The sequence below is a fragment of the Cydia fagiglandana genome, chromosome 23, assembly GCF_963556715.1.
Source record: "Cydia fagiglandana chromosome 23, ilCydFagi1.1, whole genome shotgun sequence".
Lineage (NCBI taxonomy): Eukaryota > Metazoa > Arthropoda > Insecta > Lepidoptera > Tortricidae > Cydia > Cydia fagiglandana.
Window position 1 is genome coordinate 9,390,808 of NC_085954.1, and position 20,511 is coordinate 9,411,318.

Genomic DNA, 20,511 nt, shown 5'->3' on the forward strand with positions numbered 1-20,511 from the left:
GGCATAGTATTCAATTATTCATATCGGAGCTTCGTTAACAATGACGTCAGCGCCTTTGACAATAAGGTCCCTTTTCATAGATAACGTCACATATTTGTTACTGAAGTTACTTACAATTACATTAAAAAAAACTGTGACTCGTGACTTTACCTACCTAAGAACGTAACATGATCTCAAGAGAACGTTACCTAATTAACAAATTTAGTAACACATTTTATCTGACACAAACGTCCGTTACTTCAGTCTGTGACCTTTGACACCAACCTGTCACAAAAGCATTCCAATTTCAACCTTATAGAAATCCATTTAGCAAGCAATTCAATTGGGATGGATAGTGAATGTGTAAGAATTCGTCAATACTTTAAAAAAACTCGTATCTTATTCTGTCAACAAAAATAAGAATGTGGTAACTATGTATGGGATGCATAAAGAGCAATACACAGAAAGGGGCCTTGGCCCGCGCTCCGGGTTTTTCCTGGTGCGAAGGCTGTCCATCGCAATTCAACGCGATAACCCAGCGAGTGTGATGGGCACCTTTGCGCCGGGGGTAGCGCTGGGAGGTCTCTTTGAGTAGTTTTTATATTCTTTGTTTTATTTTAGATATATTTAGGGTTGTTAGTTTTAATTTAGTATTATTTATAGATACAGAGTTACTGCGTTTTAACTTTGAGTAACATTGCGAGATACGAGATTTTTTCAAAGTACTTAATGACGAAATGTAGAATACAAACACACTTGCATTGCATTCTAGTGTTAATAAATTGCAAGGATGATAACATTTCTTTATCTTTAAAGGTGCAAATTGACGTTTATTTCAGTGACACATGCAGCGTTATGTAATTTGTGGAATGTTTGGAAATGAGGTCACAAAAGTACAAAACTTTGACGAAATTCTGTGTTCACATAGGGCCCGATTCGGATTTTGAAATAGACATCTATTAGATATCTTTTACACATCACCAAGATACGATAACGATATGTTTAAGATTTCACATGTCAAATTTGACATTTGCGCGATTCTGGAGATACTCTGAACAATTTCCACAGGATATGAATATGACTTAGAGATTAAATTCACATCTAATAGATAGGTAATAGGTATCTTACTCTATCTAACGTAAAAGTGACATGGTTGCCCGAATTGCGCTGCAAAAGAGAACTAGTTGATATCTAAACTGTAACGTATCTAGAATGGATCTAGTAAGTGTCGTCTCTTGTGAATATCTTGAAGTTCGAATACGGTAGACATAGATACTTTGGTGTGGAATAGTTTTGTATAAAAAACGTTGACGCGCTCTATTTTTTAGGTATTTTCGAAATCTGCACACCTGATAAGCGTATCTATATCTATAGTCCGTTTTTTTTAGCATTAGAAAGAACTTCGCAGAAGTAAGCTTGTGGTTCCAAATCCGGCACTTAAAGCGGTAATAATTTGAATTAAATTACATGTATTGACCATGCTACATTAGATAATTCAATAATTATTAACAATTAAAGAGCCTGACAAAAACTACACGCTTGCTTCTGTGAAGTTCTTTCTAATGCTAAAAAAAACGAACTATAGTAAGCCAACATCAACAACATCTATCGTATCTACCTACTATCTAAATGGACTTTTGACAGTAGAAGTACGAAATGTAATCTGCAAGGAATCAAGTAACGCATTCCTGTAATGAGGAATCGACATTGGTTCCAATTACTAGTAATTGTAATATTAGAAAAACTGATTCCTGATTACTCAAATGGAATTGTACTTAGTAATTCGGTATTGTAGCTTACAAAGTAATCTAGGAATCGGTAGGTAATCAGGTTACAAAGTAATTTCGAGTAATCGTGGAAACAGGAATCAATTACGAAATGCCCATCTCTGCCATCCACACTGTTAACTGACAATTCGTAAACTTTATTACTTACAAAATTTACGTTATCTTATTTACGTTGTGAGAATGGAGGAGGATCGCGGCGCTAAGAGGGCATACCAGGCCGCGTAGCCAAGATGCCAATCGCTAACGCTCCGTAGCGATCGAAACGCAACTGTCACTGTCACACTAATGTGGAAGAGTGATAGAGATACATAATGCTTTTCGTTGTCGAAGCGATAGCGATTGTAACCTTGGCTAGCTACCCAAGCTGCTAGTAGCTTGTAGCTGGCTAGCTTGGGGGGCCTGGGACGCCCGGTAGGGCGGAGGCCGATCGGACGTCCCAGGTATCGCTGGGGCGATGCGGTTGAAGCGGACTTGCGCGATCTCCATGCCGATAACTGGCGGGAGATGGCACAGGATCGAGACAACTGGCGTGTACTCGTGTCGGAGGCCAAGACTCATTTTGGGTCGTTGCGCCATTAAGTAGTAGTATTACTTACAAAAGGCATAAGGTCCACCGATGGACAGTTAAGAGTGTTGTTGTTTGCACTACAATTATTACCAACGAAAGTATTTGAATGTCCATGCCAAGATTTATGTCACTTTATAGCAATTAGCATGTCGATTTAAAATGAGTGTGAATTCGATTGTACGGCGGCTACGTTCTTGTATATTTATAACAATTAGTGTGTTTTTTACAAGCTTTTATATATTTTCACCTGACCGTTGTCTGTCTGTCTGTGTGTAATCAAATCTTGCAAGTTAAATTTGATCCACTTCCCGGTTTATGATTGAGCTGAAATTTTGCATGCATGTATAAATCTTATCGGATGACAATGCAATATTATGGTACCATCGAGCTGATCTGATGATGGAGACAGGAGGTGGCCATAGGAACTTTGTGATGAAACAACGTAACCTAATGTGTTAGGGGTTTTTAGAATTGTCTCGATGAGTATTAGTTGTCTGTCGTAAGAAAAGTACAGTCAGCGATAAAAGCCTGTACCAAAAATATTTTTTTTGCCAAAAACTTATTATTCAAATAGTTTTTGAGGTCACGAAGCTAACAAGTTTCCTTTAACCCTGAATGGGGCCGAATCTACGCCAATTAAAGCAGCAAATCCGTACAAATAGTTAGTAATAATAGATTACCAGATTACAGCATCGGGGTCATTAGAGTGATAGGAGACAGCTTAGCTTTCTACTTATACGAGAACTGAAAATACCAGTTTCAATTGAGATTATATTTAAAGCAATTTCAACTGTAAGTTGTGGCTGTAAGATGCAAATTACGGTGGCGTGAGAGTGTTATTTAGGTCTTTTTTAATGGATTACTTATTTTATTATGATACGTATGTGCTATGTTGTGTAATACATGGATTGTGATAAAGCATACTACGTCGTGATTTAAGCGAGACTTGGATTAGACAAATAAAAAAGCGGCTAAAAGCGACCTACTTAATTAGGCTATGCTTCATATCATAAACCATAGCCCGAACTCTTGGCCTTCGAGGATTTTATATTTCTACGGATATTTTCTATAACATACCAATAGAATTTATTAATTTTACTTTTATATTGAATGCAACAAATATTATACAATGGTATAATATTTGTAATCTTGAATTGGATTTATGTCGTTTAGAAGCCTTACGGAGCCGACGAAGTTTTGCTGACAAAAGCTAATAAATAAATGTAAACAGAGTTATAATTTCTTAAAAGTTTGACGTTTAAAATAACACTTGCACTGCGTGGGCTGTCAAAACCGCTGCAGACTTTTCTTGGTCTAACTCTACAAATATAGGTAAGCGAAGCAATTTTAGACTAGGACTTCAACTTCAGCAAAATTAAATTAGGGTTCTATAACAAACAACACAGTTTTACATTATCCGTCTACGGTCTACCTGACCGTCCGTGTGTTAAGCTGAGTGACCATGAAAAGCTTTAATTTGGTCAGCAACTTAAATAGACAGACAGGCAGACATAGAAAACCTGTATCTGATTAACTTTCTTTGTTGTTGTTCTGTGCCTGTGTATGTTTATAGTTTATTACGAATACGAGTAAATGCGATGATTATGATTATGAAACCAAAATAACTATGGCAAAATAAATATACATTAGTCTTAGGTGTAGTAAGAAATCACCAATTTTGATACTAAGTATATACTTAAAAACGTACTCAAAAGCACCTTTTACTGCATACCAGCCTACGTAATCTTACCAAAATCCAGTCTATAAAATAATATAATAGTAAAATTAATATCTGTTCCACTTACTTTCGCCCGCGGCGGGCACTTGTTCAATAACCGCTCTGCAAGTCACCCTGACGAGGCAACTTGTACAGTCAGCAGCAGAAGTTGCTAAACAGGCCAGGTGTTCAAAATAACCTTGACACGCTCTTACGAACACCTGGCCCGCTTAGCAACTTCTGCTGCTGACAGTATTACAACGACTTTGCCGTCGAAGAGAATAGGAAAAAAATAAAAACAAAAATATTGATTGACTGTGAATTTCCGGAAAAAAACTAAACTTACGAGCTTTTATTGCTTTTCTGTGCACAGTCAACCAGTTGCGGATATTCTATAAAGTAGTTACCTATACATACATAATTACATATATGTAATAAAAAAAAGCGGTGTCGGCTGAGTGGATATGACATCCGATTTCCGATCCAGAGGTCGCGTGTTTAAATCCTGGCTCGTACCAATAAGGAGCATTCCATGAAATTGTCTACCGTTGTCCCGTGCAAACGCGAAGTTTCTGAAGATTTAAAGGTATAAGAGTTTCCTTTTCTATGACAAATAGTCAAAAATATGACAGAACAGAAAAATAATTGCCTGCTTTAAATACCGAGAAAAAAGTCGCAACACAGCAAATAAAATGCGTTTGTACGGGACAGCCCGTGGAATGCTCCATAAGAGTTTCGGAACTTATGTACCTACGGAATATCATTTGATATTTACCACTAGCTATTCAGTGAAAGAAATCATCGTGAGGAAACCTGCATACATCTACGAAGAAATTCAAAAGGAGTCTCCAATCCGCATTGGACTAGCATGGGGACTATAGCCCAAGCCCTCTCGTGTTACTTGTGCCAGTTGTGCCTGGGCACACTGGGCCCCTGTTGGCAGTTGGGCTTAAGGCTGAATTATTATTATAGTATATCTTGGCTACCATTGGGGCCGAAGCCAACATCGCAGAGGCCCTTTAAAACAAGTTTGATGTCATGTAGAATACATTATCATTGTAATTCTGCTTTACAATTAAGTAAGCAGAAATACTTCGAAGAAACTGTTATTAGTCGGGCAGATTTTTTAAAGATTCTGCTAAATTTTGATAAGAGAAGTTTGATGCAGTGGGCGTCGCGAGCGTACAGGCATCACCTAATTATCCAAAGTCCGGATTAGCGAGGCTCTACTGTATGTACCTAACTCTATCGGCGCGATTCGAACTTTAAGATATCGTGCCGTTAGACATTCACTAGATATGAAATAGTAAAGATATGTGACGTTCCACGGCAAAAGGTACCTTATGGCAACTGACGCTTACGCTTATTATTAACGCCGCTCCAATATTCAGTCGGGGTAATGGTACCTTTCGTCGTGGAACGTCACATATCTTTACTACCTATATCTTATCTAGTGCATCTCTAATTCATTTCCCGAATCGCGCCGTATATATCGGTCGAGTAAACTCATAGCTGGGCATAAAACTAACGGCTCATTTAGACGATGTGAGAACTCGCATACGAGTTTTATTACATTGCGGTTTTTGATCGGTCGGTTGAATTGGACGCAACCAACAGTCCGCAATGTAACTAAAATCGCATGCGAGTTTGCGCACCGTCTAAACTCTAAATCAGCCCTAACGGCCCTATTCGAGCTTTAAGATACGTCAATTAATAGATCTAGAAACGATATGGATTAGATATGTCAGTGTCAAATGTGACGTCTTCAAACAAAAGCGTCACTTTTGACACTGACGCATCCGATCCATATCGTTTCTAGATCTATTAATTGATGTACTTATCTTAAAGTTCGAATCAGGCAGTAAGAAACACTCAAGCAAAAAGAATAGATAGTAGGTATAGAGGGGTCCTGTCATAGTAAATGTTGTAGTCACTGTAAATTTACTGCCATCTGCAAATCGTCACACGACTAGGTATAACTCAAAATAAGCACGTATAAAATTATCAAAAAAATGAATATATATGGATAAACGATTTAGTAATTTTTATATCATTTTGACCTATGTTCATTCACTGATATCTATGTGTTAAAATTGTTAAATATGAAACGGTGTTGTCACGCCATCTCACCGAGCATAGGCCAAAGGTGTGTGCGCCATCTAAGCGAGAATGACTTTTTCTTGATTTCCGAGGCACGTTTTTTTCTAGACTTTATTCATCTTATACGAAGTTACATGTCTTTGACTCAAGTAAAACAGCATGCCGATGTCACAACATCACACGCAATTCTTCCCGGACGGGTCGCATTACTGTTACAAATGTTACATACGATAATTAGACTTCTTATACGGCCCCGACACTATCATTAGCAATGACATGAAATTTCATGACGCTCCAGCGTTTGATCCAGTCAGGCCACACTCTCTCACAATCTCCCCACATACTTATCAGTATTTCTATCAGTATTTTCATCATTACTTGTCAAGGGGAATTTTAAGTTATTATTTTCCTAACCGTTCTTAGTTATGTTGTGGTGGACGTTTTGAAGAACACAAAACCAAGACATTATTCAAGCATCGATTCAAATATTTCTAATCTGTCGTAACTATACTATGTACTGTGGCAACTCTATACCCGATGAGCCAGAAAAATGCAGAAAAAGAAATAAGTAACTAAAAAGAATATTTATTTGTTTCAACCTTTTCGTGCGTGCGTGCGTCATGACTGTTTGAAAGATTCATCATCATCATCATCTCAGCCATAAGACGTCCACTGCTGAACATAGGCCTCCCCCTTGGACCTCCATACGTGCCGGTTGGAAGCGACCCGCATCCAGCGTCTTCCGGCGACCTTAACAAGATCGTCTGTCCATCTTGTGGGTGGACGTCCTACGCTGCGCTTGCTAGTCCGTGGTCTCCACTCGAGCACTTTTCGACCCCATCGGCCATCTTCTCTGCGTGCAATGTGGCCTGCCCATTGCCACTTCAGCTTGCTAATCCGGTGGGCTATGTCGGTGACTTTAGTTCGTCTACGGATCTCCTCATTTCTGATTCGATCACGTAGAGAAACTCCGAGCATAGCCCTCTCCATAGCTCGTTGAGCGACTTTGAGTTTTGAGATGAGGCCGATAGTGAAAGACCACGTTTCGGAGCCGTAAGTCATCACTGGTAACACACATTGATTAAAGACTTTCGTCTTGAGGCACTGAGGTATGTCGGACGAAAAGACATTACGTAGTTTCCCGAACGCTGCCCAACCGAGTTGGATTCGGCGGTTGACCTCTTTCTCGAAGTTGGACCTACCTAATTGGACTACTTGTCCTAGGTAGATGTACGAGTCAACAACTTCAAGTACCGAGTTCCCAACAGAGACTGGGATGGGCACAACATTGGCATTTGACATAAAGAAGTTTGTAAGATTGGTAGTTAAAAAATGTATACAATTTTTTGAAGTTTGAAAGATTGGTAGTTAAAAAATCTTTACAATTTTTTTTTTATTCTTACCACGAACCGGGAATCAAACTATTCTTAAAGTACGATCAGCATCATATAGTAGGTAGCATCCAAAGTACCTATCCAAATAGTTCGGTACGCCATACATACCTATTATTATATGGTGTACCGAACTATTTGAATACTTTGGATGCTACTTACTATACGACGCTGACTGTACCTACTGGATTCTTCTTTTATGTAAGAATGTATACGTTTTTGGTTAAGAAAAAAGGTACCTGATATGTAACCTAGTTAACTTACCTATAATAAAAATACTTTGTTTTTATTTGGTTAGTAAAATAAAAACGGCTATGGCAGAAATTTAATTGATGTTTTGAAGAAAACTGAATGCAATTTATTTCGTCTTAAAGATCTATATTGTGTTCCTTCGAACTTTATCTGAGTATCTCTTTTCGTTTCAGATCCTTATGAAAAAGTCTTTAGTACCGCATTTTTCTGTCGCATTCTATATATTATGCTGAGGGAAGGACCTTTAAGACACAGGTTTTTGGGGTATCCGAAATACTAATACTTGTACATAATTATTAAAAAAGTGGTTAGGATTTTGCTGATTAAAAATAGTCGGGGTTTCTGCGGTTGACCTGACGTTTAGTAAAAACAATATCTGTGGAGGTTCGAAGTAAGGAGGTATAAAAAAAGAGTTCGTCATAAAGCAAGTTCGAACGGGATAGTCTTATATGGAACATTCAACCATAAACACTAACTATTCATTCTCAATTAGTCATAAAACTTTTAAAGCTTTACAGGCCTGATTTAGTTAATATGTTTTATCCTTCTTACAAATACATAAGTCAAAATGAGAGATAAAGACCAAAACGAGAAGATCAAAACTATTCATAGCTAATTCAGGCCAGTAACGCGTTTATAAATAATGCCATAAACCAGAGAGTTTACTTATAGGATAGATGCATACTTACAACATGTTATTATATAAGGCCATATACAGAATATACAAAATAGGAATGTTGACCATATTTTAAAAAATATATTGAACTCCATGCACGAAATAAAACGCAAAAGGGAATATTACGCAAAAGTCGGCGTAGGGTCCACTAGCAAATTCAGAGGGTCTACTTCGAAATGCGAAAATCTAAATTTCGTTATCAGTCTCTAACGCTCGAATACGCAAGAGTGATAAAGAGGCAGAAAACGAAATTACGCGGTAAGCCCTCAGTATGTGCTAGAGGCGCCCCCTACGCAGAGTATTGCGTAATATTATTCTATTTCCCTGAATAGGGAATATTACTCGAAACCCTGCGTAGGGGGCGCCACTACCACAATCCATCACAATCTGGGGTCTACCGCGAAACACGTAATTTCGTTATCTAACCTCTCTATCACTTTTCATCATCATCATCCTAGTACAGTCATTATAGATTTTGACCCGTGAATAATTAGTTCTTGGATTTTTTTTTCGTAGGTCCCTCGGGGGGGTCACTGGGAGTGTAAATTCAAAAAGTAGGCTTAATCAGGCTCCTGCGTATATTCGAAAAATGGTTTTTTTCCAAAGAAACGGTTTTTCTTCAATAACTCGGCCATTTTTGATTTTACAGTAAAACCGTAAGGACAAAAACTGTAGGAAATTTGATTCTCTACAAGTTAGTCCAGTCATTATATCCAAAAAACCGACCTTCCCCATGAATAATCAGTTCTTGGATGTTTTTTTCGTACGTCCCTCGGGGGAATCACTGGGAGTGTAAATTCAAAGAGTAGACTGAATCAGGGTCCTGTGTATATTCGAAAAACGGTTTTTCTTGAATAACTCGGTCATTTTTGATTTTACAGTAAAACCGCGAGGACAAAAATTTTAGAAAATTTGATTCTCTACAAGTTGGGTCCTCACAATTTTTCTTCTAGGATCGATAGTTTGGAAATAAAATTTGAAAAAAGCGACAAATTCAAAATATTTTCAACATCCCGTTTATTTTCAACTTTACGACATAAATGAAGAGGACTAAACTTGTAGAGAATCAAATTCTGAACAATTTTGGTTCCCACCTTCTTTCCCCCAAAATCGATAGTTTAGAAATTAAACCTGAAAAACGCGACAAATTCAAAATATTATCATTATCTCCTATGTTCCACGCTTTACGGCATAAATGAAGGGAAACGAAGTTGTAGAGAATCAAATTCTGAACAATTTTTGTCCTCACGGTTTTACTGTAAAATCAAAAATGACCGAGTTATTCAAGAAAAACCGTTTTTCGAATATACACAGGACCCTGATTCAGTCTACTCTTTGAATTTACACTCCCAGTGATTCCCCCGAGGGACGTACGAAAAAAACATCCAAGAACTGATTATTCATGGGGAAGGTCGGTTTTTTGGATATAATGACTGGACTAACTTGTAGAGAATCAAATTTCCTACAGTTTTTGTCCTTACGGTTTTACTGTAAAATCAAAAATGGCCGAGTTATTGAAGAAAAACCGTTTCTTTGGAAAAAAACCATTTTTCGAATATACGCAGGAGCCTGATTAAGCCTACTTTTTGAATTTACACTCCCAGTGACCCCCCCGAGGGACCTACGAAAAAAAAACCCAAGAACTAATTAATCACGGGTAGGGTCGGTTTTTTGGATATAATGACTGTACTATCCTCACTTTTGCATATTCGAACGATAAAGAGGCAGATAACTAAATTTAATAAAAAAATATAATTAAATTGTTGTAAACAACTTAAAATAAAAGGTTTTTAATTTTTATTTCATGTATGGAAATTTTTAGAAAGGGACAGAGATTTTCTTTATGCATCGTATTCTGCATGTTTTCCTTTTTTCTTGAGAGTCAAGTGAAAATAAACTTTAGAGCAATGATAATAGAGTAGGTATACTTCACTTATTGATTTAAATGCCAGTAATGACTCTTGTTAGTATAAAACCTTCTTCTAAAGTACTTTAAATGACGGAATGAGGGATTAGAGTGATGCGCTCCACTCACTATCAGTATAATGTCATTATTTTGACATCTCTTCAAAAATATTAAAAATGTTTAATAACTTCATTATCGTCCATCATTCTTTCTGTCATTCCTGATTTTATCATTCTAATCAATTCACTGTCAGTATAATGTCATTTCTAGTATCATTACTTTGACATAACTCCAATACTGACGGAAATTATTAAAATAAACTTCATTACTTGCCGTCATTCCTTCATGACACTCCCTACACTATCACTAAAAACGTCATTCCGTCAAAGTAATGTCAGTATCCATGATAGTGTCGGGGCCGTATTAGATTCGAGGCCAATTCGGACATAAATTCCGATATCAAAATGATCTCATTTTGTTTTTATTCGCGCGAGCAATTCGCTTAATGCACTTGTTCGTACACGTATTGGCGCGAGAGATAGCAAAATGAAATCATTTTGACATCGGAAAGTACCTACCAAACTTATAATTGGTCTGGTCTGGACTGGTCATTGCGTCATTCGGATTCTCTAACCGGATTTTGGAACTACATTATGATAAAAAATATTACATGTCATGCATGATATGAGATATAATTACTCTACATATGTGTGTCAGCTTGAAGCTGTATTACAAGCTTTTAACTTGAGTGCAAAAAGGAGGGCAATGCTTTTTGGCCGACCGGTGTCTATTTATTACGCTACCAGGGGTGCGAAACTCCTGACTTCGGTCAAACTCGGCTCCGCTCGGCTCAAAATTGCTCCGAGCAATTATTAGGGTTGGCACCACTTGACTTCCTTTTGCGTGCACGACCACAGATAAGATAATCACTTGATTTTTGACAACCCTAAATAGCCGAAAGGGATAGTGCCATATATTAGAAAGGGACAGCATGATTCGACCCTGAACCGCTGTCAAACTTCGTTTTTGTAGGAAGTTCCCTTTCTGTACGGTAGTACTATTAATTACTCTATGACGCTACTACTGATTAGTAGTGATTAGCCAACAGGACCCCTATTCGACAAGCGACGTTTGACGTATCGTGTTGATCTCCCGTTGATGTGGGAAAAATCATAAGTTCTCGAATACGTACAATGTCAAAATTTGACATTAACAATCCACAGTTAGGGTGACAAGCAAACCAAACCGAACCACCCTTAGTTTAGAGTGGAGTTTTGGTTGTACCAAATGATATTATCCACCGTTGATGGAATCATAACTCAGAATGCGATAAAATCAACTGTTGATTTGACGTAGATGCGAAATCTGACAGTTGTACGTGTCGAATTTGGCCCCAGTTTGATACCTAAGTAAGTAGTTATTGATTAAGAAGAGTTGTAAAGTGTAAGAATAATTCGTGCTTCGAATTTTACAGCTGATTTAAATTACTAGAGATGCACCGGATATCCGTTTACTATCCTGTATCCGGCCTATCCGGCCATTATTTTACTATCCGGCTAGATACCGGATAGTGACCTACTAACCGGCAGGATACCGGATAGTAACATTGCTTGATTTCGGAGTAAACAAATTGGATTTAAGAAACAGACACGGTCATAATCGTACTTCTGTATTATCTTAAAACAACTGACTTGCACGCGCACTCATTTCGAACCTAGAAACGAGTCCGCGCGAACGTTTACTAGGAAACAGGTCAAACCTGCAGAATGCGCACCTGAAAAACCGAAATGTAGGTATAGTTCCGCTGGCCGAATATTCGGCGGCAAGATACCGAATATTCGGCCGATGGTGAGGCCGAATATCCGGTATCCGGTATCCGGCAAAACAATAATACGTTGCATCTCTATAAATTACGCTGCGCTGTGCGGTCATACCTTATTCGCTAACTATACCTAGATGTCAAAAGTTTACGTTTGCCAATTCAGTTACACAAGACATATGTTGCCATATGGCTTCATACGGCGCCGTCAACTTCAGCTGTCACACTGAACAACTGTTCTTAAGCAGGCCACTGACGAGCCTTCCAAATGGATGCCGTTACAATGGATTCATCCAAATGGACGGCATCCTAATATTAAACATTGTACGTTTTTGACATTCACGGACCGATTTTGGATTGCAGCCACGCTATTTGGACTGTTGGAAGGCTCGTCAGTGGCCCGTTTAGACTTTACAACACTTAGGTACAGTCACCTGCAATAATATGTTACTCTTCGAAGTCCGCAAAAATATGTGTGTGTCACTACACTTATGTCTCTACAATTAAGATCGTGTCAGATATTTTTGCGTCCTTCGTTATGTAATGTAACAATTATTATTGCAGGTGACTGTGCTAATAATTAGAGATGCAACGGATAGTTGTTTGGCCGGATACCGGATACCGGATAATCGGCCTAACCATCGGCCGAATATCCGGTATCCGGCCGCCGAATATTCGGCCAGCGGAACTTGGACCTACATATCGGTTTTTCAGGTGCGTATTCTGCAGGCTTGACCTATTTCCTAGTGAACGTTCGCGCGGACACATTTCTAAACTGCAAAACGTAATTCAAGACCAAAAAAAGTGAGACAATGTTGCCATTGCAATAATTTGTTTCTAAAATAAAATTGTGAATTCCTTTTGATAAATAATCACGCTAAGATAATTTATTCATTAGTAATTTTACTCCTACTATTTAAAAAAGTACTTTTATTTATTTATTTGTACATAAATACAAGACGCGCTAGTAAAAAAGTGGCAACATTTCTTACTTTTTTTGGTCTTGAATTACGTTTTGCAGTATAGGTTCGAAATGAGTGCGCGTGCAAGTCAGTGGAATGTTTAAATTGTTTTAAAATAATAAACAAGTAGGTACGATTATGCTCAAGACTGTTTCTTAAATCCAATTAGTTTACTCCGAAATCAAGCAATGTTACTATCCGGTATCCGGCCGGATAGTAGGTCACTATCCGGTATCCGGCCGGATATTAAGATCATGACCTGATAGGCCGGTTACCGGGTAGTAACCGGATATCCGGTGCATCTCTACTAATAATATCTAAGGTACTCAAACACTAAGAACCAGTAGGTCCCTAACTAACTTTCATTTCAATTAAGTATAGAGACATAAAGGACTTGTCCTTTTTAATTAGCGGGACATTAACTAAATTAACCTTTCACGACTTCTTGTGTTATGCAATTTAAATAAAGTCAAAATAAACTACTTAATTTATAGTGGCTAAATATCACGTAAGTAGCATTTAAAATACTTGTAAAATGTGCTTGTTAATTGTATATTTTATTACTTGTACCACAGAATAATTAATAGTACTACCGTACAGAAAGGAAACTTCCTACAAAAACGAAGTTTGACAGCGGTTCAGGGTCGAATCATGCTGGCCCTTTCTAATATATGACACTATCCCTTTCGGCTATTTAGGGTTGTCAAAAATCAAGTGATTATCTTATCTGTGGTCGTGCACGCAAAAGGAAGTCAAGTGGTGCCAACCCTAAAATTGTTCGGAGCAATGCTGAGCCGAGCGGAGCCGAGTTTGACCGAAGTCAGGAGTTTCGCGCCCCCGCTTGTACCCTTACCAGGCAAAGGGAAAGGGGAAGGGAATTAATTGTATAGGTACTATAGGTACAGTCAACTGTAAAAATATGGGTGTAGCTAACTTATTCAAAAATATGTCCCATAGTTCTTAATTCGCTGACATATACCGGGTGTGGCCTGTAACATGAGCAAATAATTCAAACATAGATTGTACTCCTCAAACGGTGACACTTTAGTTCTACAACTTTTAAAAATTATGAATTATTTAGACTCCCTATTTTTCATACAAAATAAATATTATCTTCAATGGACGCCATCGTCACGCCATATCATTGCGATTGCCTTAAACAAAACAATATTCGCAATACATTGCGTCTTAGAATAAACTTTAGAGTGTATTAAAAATCAAACCACAAGTTATTTTTAAAAGTCGCTGAACAAATGTTAGTCAGTATGAGGAGTACAGCCTACAGTTTAATTTCTTGCTCATATTACAGGCCACACCCGGTATAAGAGCTATGGGACATATTTTTGAGATGATTTGTGCACCCATATTTTTAGTGGACTGTACTAACAACGTAAGCTAATGAAATTTCTTATAAAAATGGAAAATGGGAAAGAACACCATGCTAGCGATTTCTGCCACGACTCTTTGTCCGGGTGAAACCGAAGGTCTCCGTTTTTGATTATACTTCGTTTTTTTTAGCATTAGAAATTAGGTAAACAATCTTGATGCGTCTTTTAATTGAAAAACACATTTTAAAAATAAGTTACTGCAAATATGTAACAATTATGAATCTAATACGATCATTTATATTCTTCTGGTTTCATAAGTAATAGTTATTGATTTTTAAAAAGCGTTTTTCAATTAAAAGACATGCCAAGATCGCTTACCTTCTTTCAAGTTCTTTCTAATGCTAAAAAAAACGAACTATAGGTAGAAATGATTTCGTATGACTGGCTTTTTCGAAACCTCGGGATCTTTGGTGAACTGGGCTATAACCGCAAAAATCGAAGTTCGCAAATTGCGGGCATCTTTCTCTGTCACTCTCATTACGCCTCCATTTGGAGTAAAAGAGAGATCCCCGCAATTTACGAATATCGGTTTTCGCGGTAGCCCCCGTGGTTCTGTGCCTAATTGTAAGTACGCTACTTGGTACCTTTTCAAAACCTTTAGAAAGGACATTCCTGTACACTCCATAATTTGACATCTAAATTATATTTAAAATAATTTATAATAATAATAACCGTTCGCCATGTTACACTTTTCTATGACGTAATTATAATAATTCACAAAAACGTGACAATTAACATAACTGCACAACTTAATTTGAATCTTAATACAAACGTCATAAGGTGCAAAATATCTTGTGTTCATTTATAATTTAAGACTTGTTTGTCAAGAGCGCAGGCGCAAGAAAACTTTTACTTTCATTAATCTTAGTTAAGGTGGATATTAATGGCACAGTTATAACAAACGTGCAAACGGTCTACTGAGACTCACAACAAAAACCAACATACATATGAGCTCCGATTAGGCACAGATATTAAAAAACCGGCCAAGTGCGAGTCGGACTCGCGTTTCTAGGGTACCGTACATAAGTCCGACTCACTCTTGACTGCACATGTCTAATAGGTTTTCCTGTCATCTACCGGTAAAGAACTATATTATGTATTTTTTTTCATAATTTTAGACCCAGTAGTTTCGGAGATAAAGAGGGGGAATGGTCATTTTTTGGCTATTTTCTTAAATAACTTCGTACCTATGTATTTTAAAATTCTAAATAAAACATGACCATCTTTGGGTAACTAATTTACATACTTATGTGTACCAAATTTCAACTTAATTGGTCCAATAGTTCCCGAGAAAATAGGCTGTGACAGACGGACAGACAGACGCACGAGTGATCCTATAAGGGTTCCGTGTTTTCCTTTTGAGGTACGGAACCCTAAAAAGACAACATACTTAACTAGTGTTTTGATGGACATGATGGAAACCTGCGGACAGCTTATAAATGCTTTAGGGCGGTTAAAGCTAGCGCAGTTAAATGGTCTCGATTGTAGTTAAAGTTGTAATAGTTATTACGTGTTGAGGCTGTTTTGGTTAACTTCCTTGAATACATTTTTCACCGTCAAACTAGGTATTTGAAAAGAGACATTTAAAGCGGGGCTCTCTAAGGCCCCAGTACACAATGGGCCATCGCCGGCCACTCCAAGGGACGCAGCCATGCGGTAGAATGAGATAGCAATATCACTTGCTCCCTCTAATGTATAAGTGCGTCCCTTGGAGTGGCCGGCGATGGCCCATTGTGTACTGGGGCCTTAACAGAACCAAGTATTCGAGATATTGGACTTTAAGTTTACGGAGAGACTTTGTTCCTTGTGAGTTCTAGCGCTTCAGGCGCTTGTACAATGGGCTGTGCTCTGAAGAATTATTGTTTAACATGATGCCTACAGACGCTTTCTACCACCGCTCCGCTCGTCGTCGGCAGTTGGGCATCAGGCGGGCTGAACTACAGAATGGACTATTTTCAGCCTTTAAAATTATGCCACACTGCTGGACATAGACCTATTATGCGCATTGCGCAAGTGGGATTATGCTACAGTCCCAACGCTGGCCCAAGGTTGGGACTTTATCTTTTTTTAATTTTCCCGCAGATGTGTGCACTTGTGCAGGGCAAAGTGCAACGTGCAAGGAAGCCTTGCGTTTTTTCCTTGGTACAGTCAGCAGCAGAAGTTGCTAAGCGGGCCAGGTGTTCAAAATGATCTTGACGCGACTTTATTGTTAAAAGAATAAGAGCGTGTCAAGGTCATTTTGAACACCTCGCCCGCTTAGCAACTTCTGCTGCTAACTGTACAAAAAAGTTTGTTCGATGATGGTAAATACCTATATATGATGCGCCCTGCTTTTATATTTTTATTTCATGTAACAAAATAAAATGATTTTAATGATTGTTGTTTGTTGTTTTTGTACTCGTTTAGATTTATTTTCTGAAAATAAATTTACAAATTATCATGGTTTTTTTATTTCCTTGGCAACACACAACAGCTGCTTTTTGACGTTTGTTCTGTCAAATCAAACGTCAATGTCAAGTTGTCTCAAATTTTTTCGCTTGGGGCTTGGGCCAAAGATTTCGACGCATTTTCATCGTCCTTTGTGTTATAATTAAGAAAACCATTCCTTTTAAATGTGAATGCTTGCTGAAGACTTAAACAAGAATAAATTTAATAATCATGGATCGAATTATAATCGAAAAAGACAAGGTTATTGCCCCCGATGTCGCGCTAAACGCTGTGCTGCAACCAAGCCAAGAACTGCCTACTGAAACTCCTATAGTATCCGGGTACGATTGGGAACTCGGTACAGATTATAATAAACTACTCGAGAGTTATGTAAACTCTGGATTCCAAGCCACAAGCTTCGGAAAAGCTGTTGCAGAAATCAATAAAATGCTCAAATGTCGTTCAGTTGCTTTGACGGAAGAAACTAGCGATCCGTACGAAGAGGATGTTTTTATCAAGAAAAAAACTAACTGCACCATATTCTTGGGCTACACATCTAACATGATATCCTCCGGCTTGAGAGACACGATCAGATTTCTTGTAAAAAATAAACTTGTTGACTGCATTGTGACAACCGCTGGCGGAGTAGAGGAAGATTTCATCAAATGCCTCGCTCCAACTTATGTGGGTGACTTTAACTTGAGCGGGAAATCTTTAAGAATCCGCGGCATTAACCGAATCGGGAATCTCCTAGTACCTAATGATAACTACTGCCGTTTTGAGGAGTGGGTCACTCCGCTGTTAGATGAAATGCTCGATGAACAGATTAGAGATGGGACAGTGTGGTCACCATCTAGAATCATCGCAAGACTCGGTGAGAGGATTAATGATGAAAGCTCAGTCTGTTACTGGGCATGGCGGAATAATATTCCTATATACAGCCCGGCTCTAACCGATGGTTCTTTGGGGGATATGATGTATTTTCACTCTTACAAGCGGCCTGGTCTTATAATTGATATTTTAGGTGACTTGAGAAGACTAAACACTATGGCAGTTAAAGCTAATAACACTGGCATGGTTATTCTCGGCGGTGGAGTTGTTAAACATCACATCTGTAATGCGAATTTAATGAGAAATGGGGCTGACTTCGCTGTATATGTTAATACAGCCAGCGAATTCGATGGAAGTGATGCTGGGGCCAGGCCGGATGAAGCGGTTTCTTGGGGAAAAATCAAGCCTAATGCCACACCAGTGAAGTTGTATGCTGATGCCACTTTGGTATTTCCATTGATTGTCGCTCAGACATTTGCTAAGCATCATTTCAAAAATAAAAAGAATGTGTAAATATCAGATGATAGTTTCATTCATTATTTATACGCAATTATTAAAATATCTAATTAAATGAAAATAATTAAAAAGAGTTACCTTATTATTTTTGGTGATTGCTAACGCCATCTATCGCCGAGTAGCAGAAGTACGCGCAAAGTGACATCTATCGGTGACTTCTGTCAAACTACAGCTGCGCTCTGAAACCAAATTTTTATGTACTATTCTTTTTAAAAATAATATTTATTAACCTGTAACCTTTTTCTTAACTACCTTTGATATTTATGCAACTTTATTAGTTTAAACTATTATTACAGTTGGGAATGCCTTTGTTGTTAAATTTTAAAATACTGTAAGAAATTGACGGATAGAAGGAAAAGGATATCACTCGTTTTGGTTTCCGAACGCGAATGGTGTGAATGAACTGTCAAATATTCAATGAAGTTAGCTGCTGTCTGGAATCCTTCCGCCAAGCTTGTGTGTGTGGAGATGCACCACTTCTTACATTAGTGTGCCGTCCGTGAAAGCGGTTTTTCAAAGCTCGCGCTCGCCGTTTTCATCGTTTGATGCGCCGCCCGGCCGGACGCCGGTGCCAGTGGTGCATAATATTTACATTACGGCTTCCAAAAACCCAACATTCCACTTCCAACGTTGTCTTCAATTAAAAATGTTCGTAGTTAGTTCGAAAATCGAATGTTAACTTTTTAATGTGGCCAGTTTAAGTGATAAGTGTTTTATGATGTGCTTTCTGCGAGCGGTTTTATTCCTTTCGTTGGTTTTATCCGGTAAGTCGCATCCTGAGTGCCCTTTGCGGTGCTATTTTTAAGTTTTATGGTCATTCGTTGCAGATATTAAAGAGTTTTCCCCGGGAGTGTGTAATTTGTCGCTAGGTTCTTTGATGTTGACAATAATACTTTGTTTAGACGCAGTATGAATACTAAACGACTGTTTCTTACTTGATATTCGCTTAGGTATGTGAGATGGGTTTGTTCGGTGTTTTGTTCCGACTGCAATGAATAATACCTATTATCGATAATCGAGTCCATTGTACTTGTAGTTTATTCGAATTTCCCATATTAAAAGACCTTAATATTATTGTAACTATTGGAAGAGAATGCAATTTTTTAATAAAATATATAATTTCGCATCTTCGCAAGTTTACATCTGTTGTGGGTTGTCTTAGTAGTATTTTATGAGTTATGTAAATGACTCCTATGAAATCACTTGTATGGTGTGCAAAACAAGTTTATACAGTTAGTGTGCATTCATGAATTAAAAAAATAGTAGTAACATGCAATAGGAATGTGTCCTCTACTTAAAATAAATTATTTCACACCATACTCGGAATAAAGCACCAGACAATAATTAGAAAAACATAGCCAGCAGCTATTTTTAAGCACTATTTTCTATTTAATATATTGGATTAAAATATAAAAAGTAGGTGAGTTGACTGTGACGTCACTACTTACATTCGTTTTCATATAAATTCCATATTAGCAAATCGTTTTGACAGAGAAGCTGATTTGACTAGTAGCAATGTAGCCTATTGAGTGCAATACATAAGAGACAACAGAGTGGTAATTTATTCAATAGCAAAACTTATACAAACTATTATTAAAATTAAGTATAAACTAAATAAATTAAAACTAAACCAACATAATTTAATGAAGAGTTGGTTTTCTTATACACCTAAGCCTAACTTACAAAGTAAATTCTTTTCATCCCTGATTCCTGCATAGGGATTTAAAAGCGAAGAGGTAAAATAGCGAACTTATCATCTTAAGGCACTCTCTACCACTCAATAGTTCAGTCCGAATCACAAGACTTACCGTTCTAGGAAATACTTAATACAATATACACTAGCTGCCCAGAGACCTATAAAAGGGTATCCTATTCCATTCTAATTTGAACCTTACAAATTCAGCATTTCAAAGTTTCATTTGTCTTGGCAAGTTTTGATGTCTGGGTAGTTAGAGGATGTGTACTTTTAAATACTAACCTGAACATTTAATATTAATCATCATCATAATTTATTTTATTAACAGCTTTATATTATAATTGAACTTATAGTAAATTTATTAGGTATATCAAGAAATAATAAAAAAAATGTTTTACATAATAAGACATAGGTATCCATTTTTGTTAAGTTATTCGAAAATGGAAAAGAAAAACATTTGACGCGTACCGATACTTTTGGTGCTAACTGTAAGTAC

At 37.6% G+C, this 20,511-nt stretch overlaps 2 protein-coding genes across 2 annotated transcripts in view; both read left to right on the forward strand.

The window, feature by feature from the left end:
• Nucleotides 1-17,069: 17,069 nt before the first annotated feature.
• LOC134676037 (probable deoxyhypusine synthase) lies at nucleotides 17,070-18,320 on the forward strand. Its single transcript, XM_063534346.1, has one exon. The coding sequence runs from the start codon at nucleotides 17,204-17,206 to the stop codon at nucleotides 18,314-18,316; it is 1,113 nt and encodes a 370-aa protein (XP_063390416.1). The 5' UTR covers nucleotides 17,070-17,203; the 3' UTR covers nucleotides 18,317-18,320.
• Nucleotides 18,321-18,631: 311 nt separating this feature from the next.
• Nucleotides 18,632-20,511, forward strand: part of LOC134675763 (tyrosine-protein kinase-like otk) — a 107,952-nt gene continuing 106,072 nt past the window's right edge. The window contains exon 1 of the mRNA XM_063534072.1: nucleotides 18,632-19,083. Within this exon, the coding sequence (XP_063390142.1) occupies nucleotides 19,035-19,083 (49 nt within the window). The 5' untranslated portion in view covers nucleotides 18,632-19,034. The remainder of the gene's footprint in view (nucleotides 19,084-20,511) is intronic.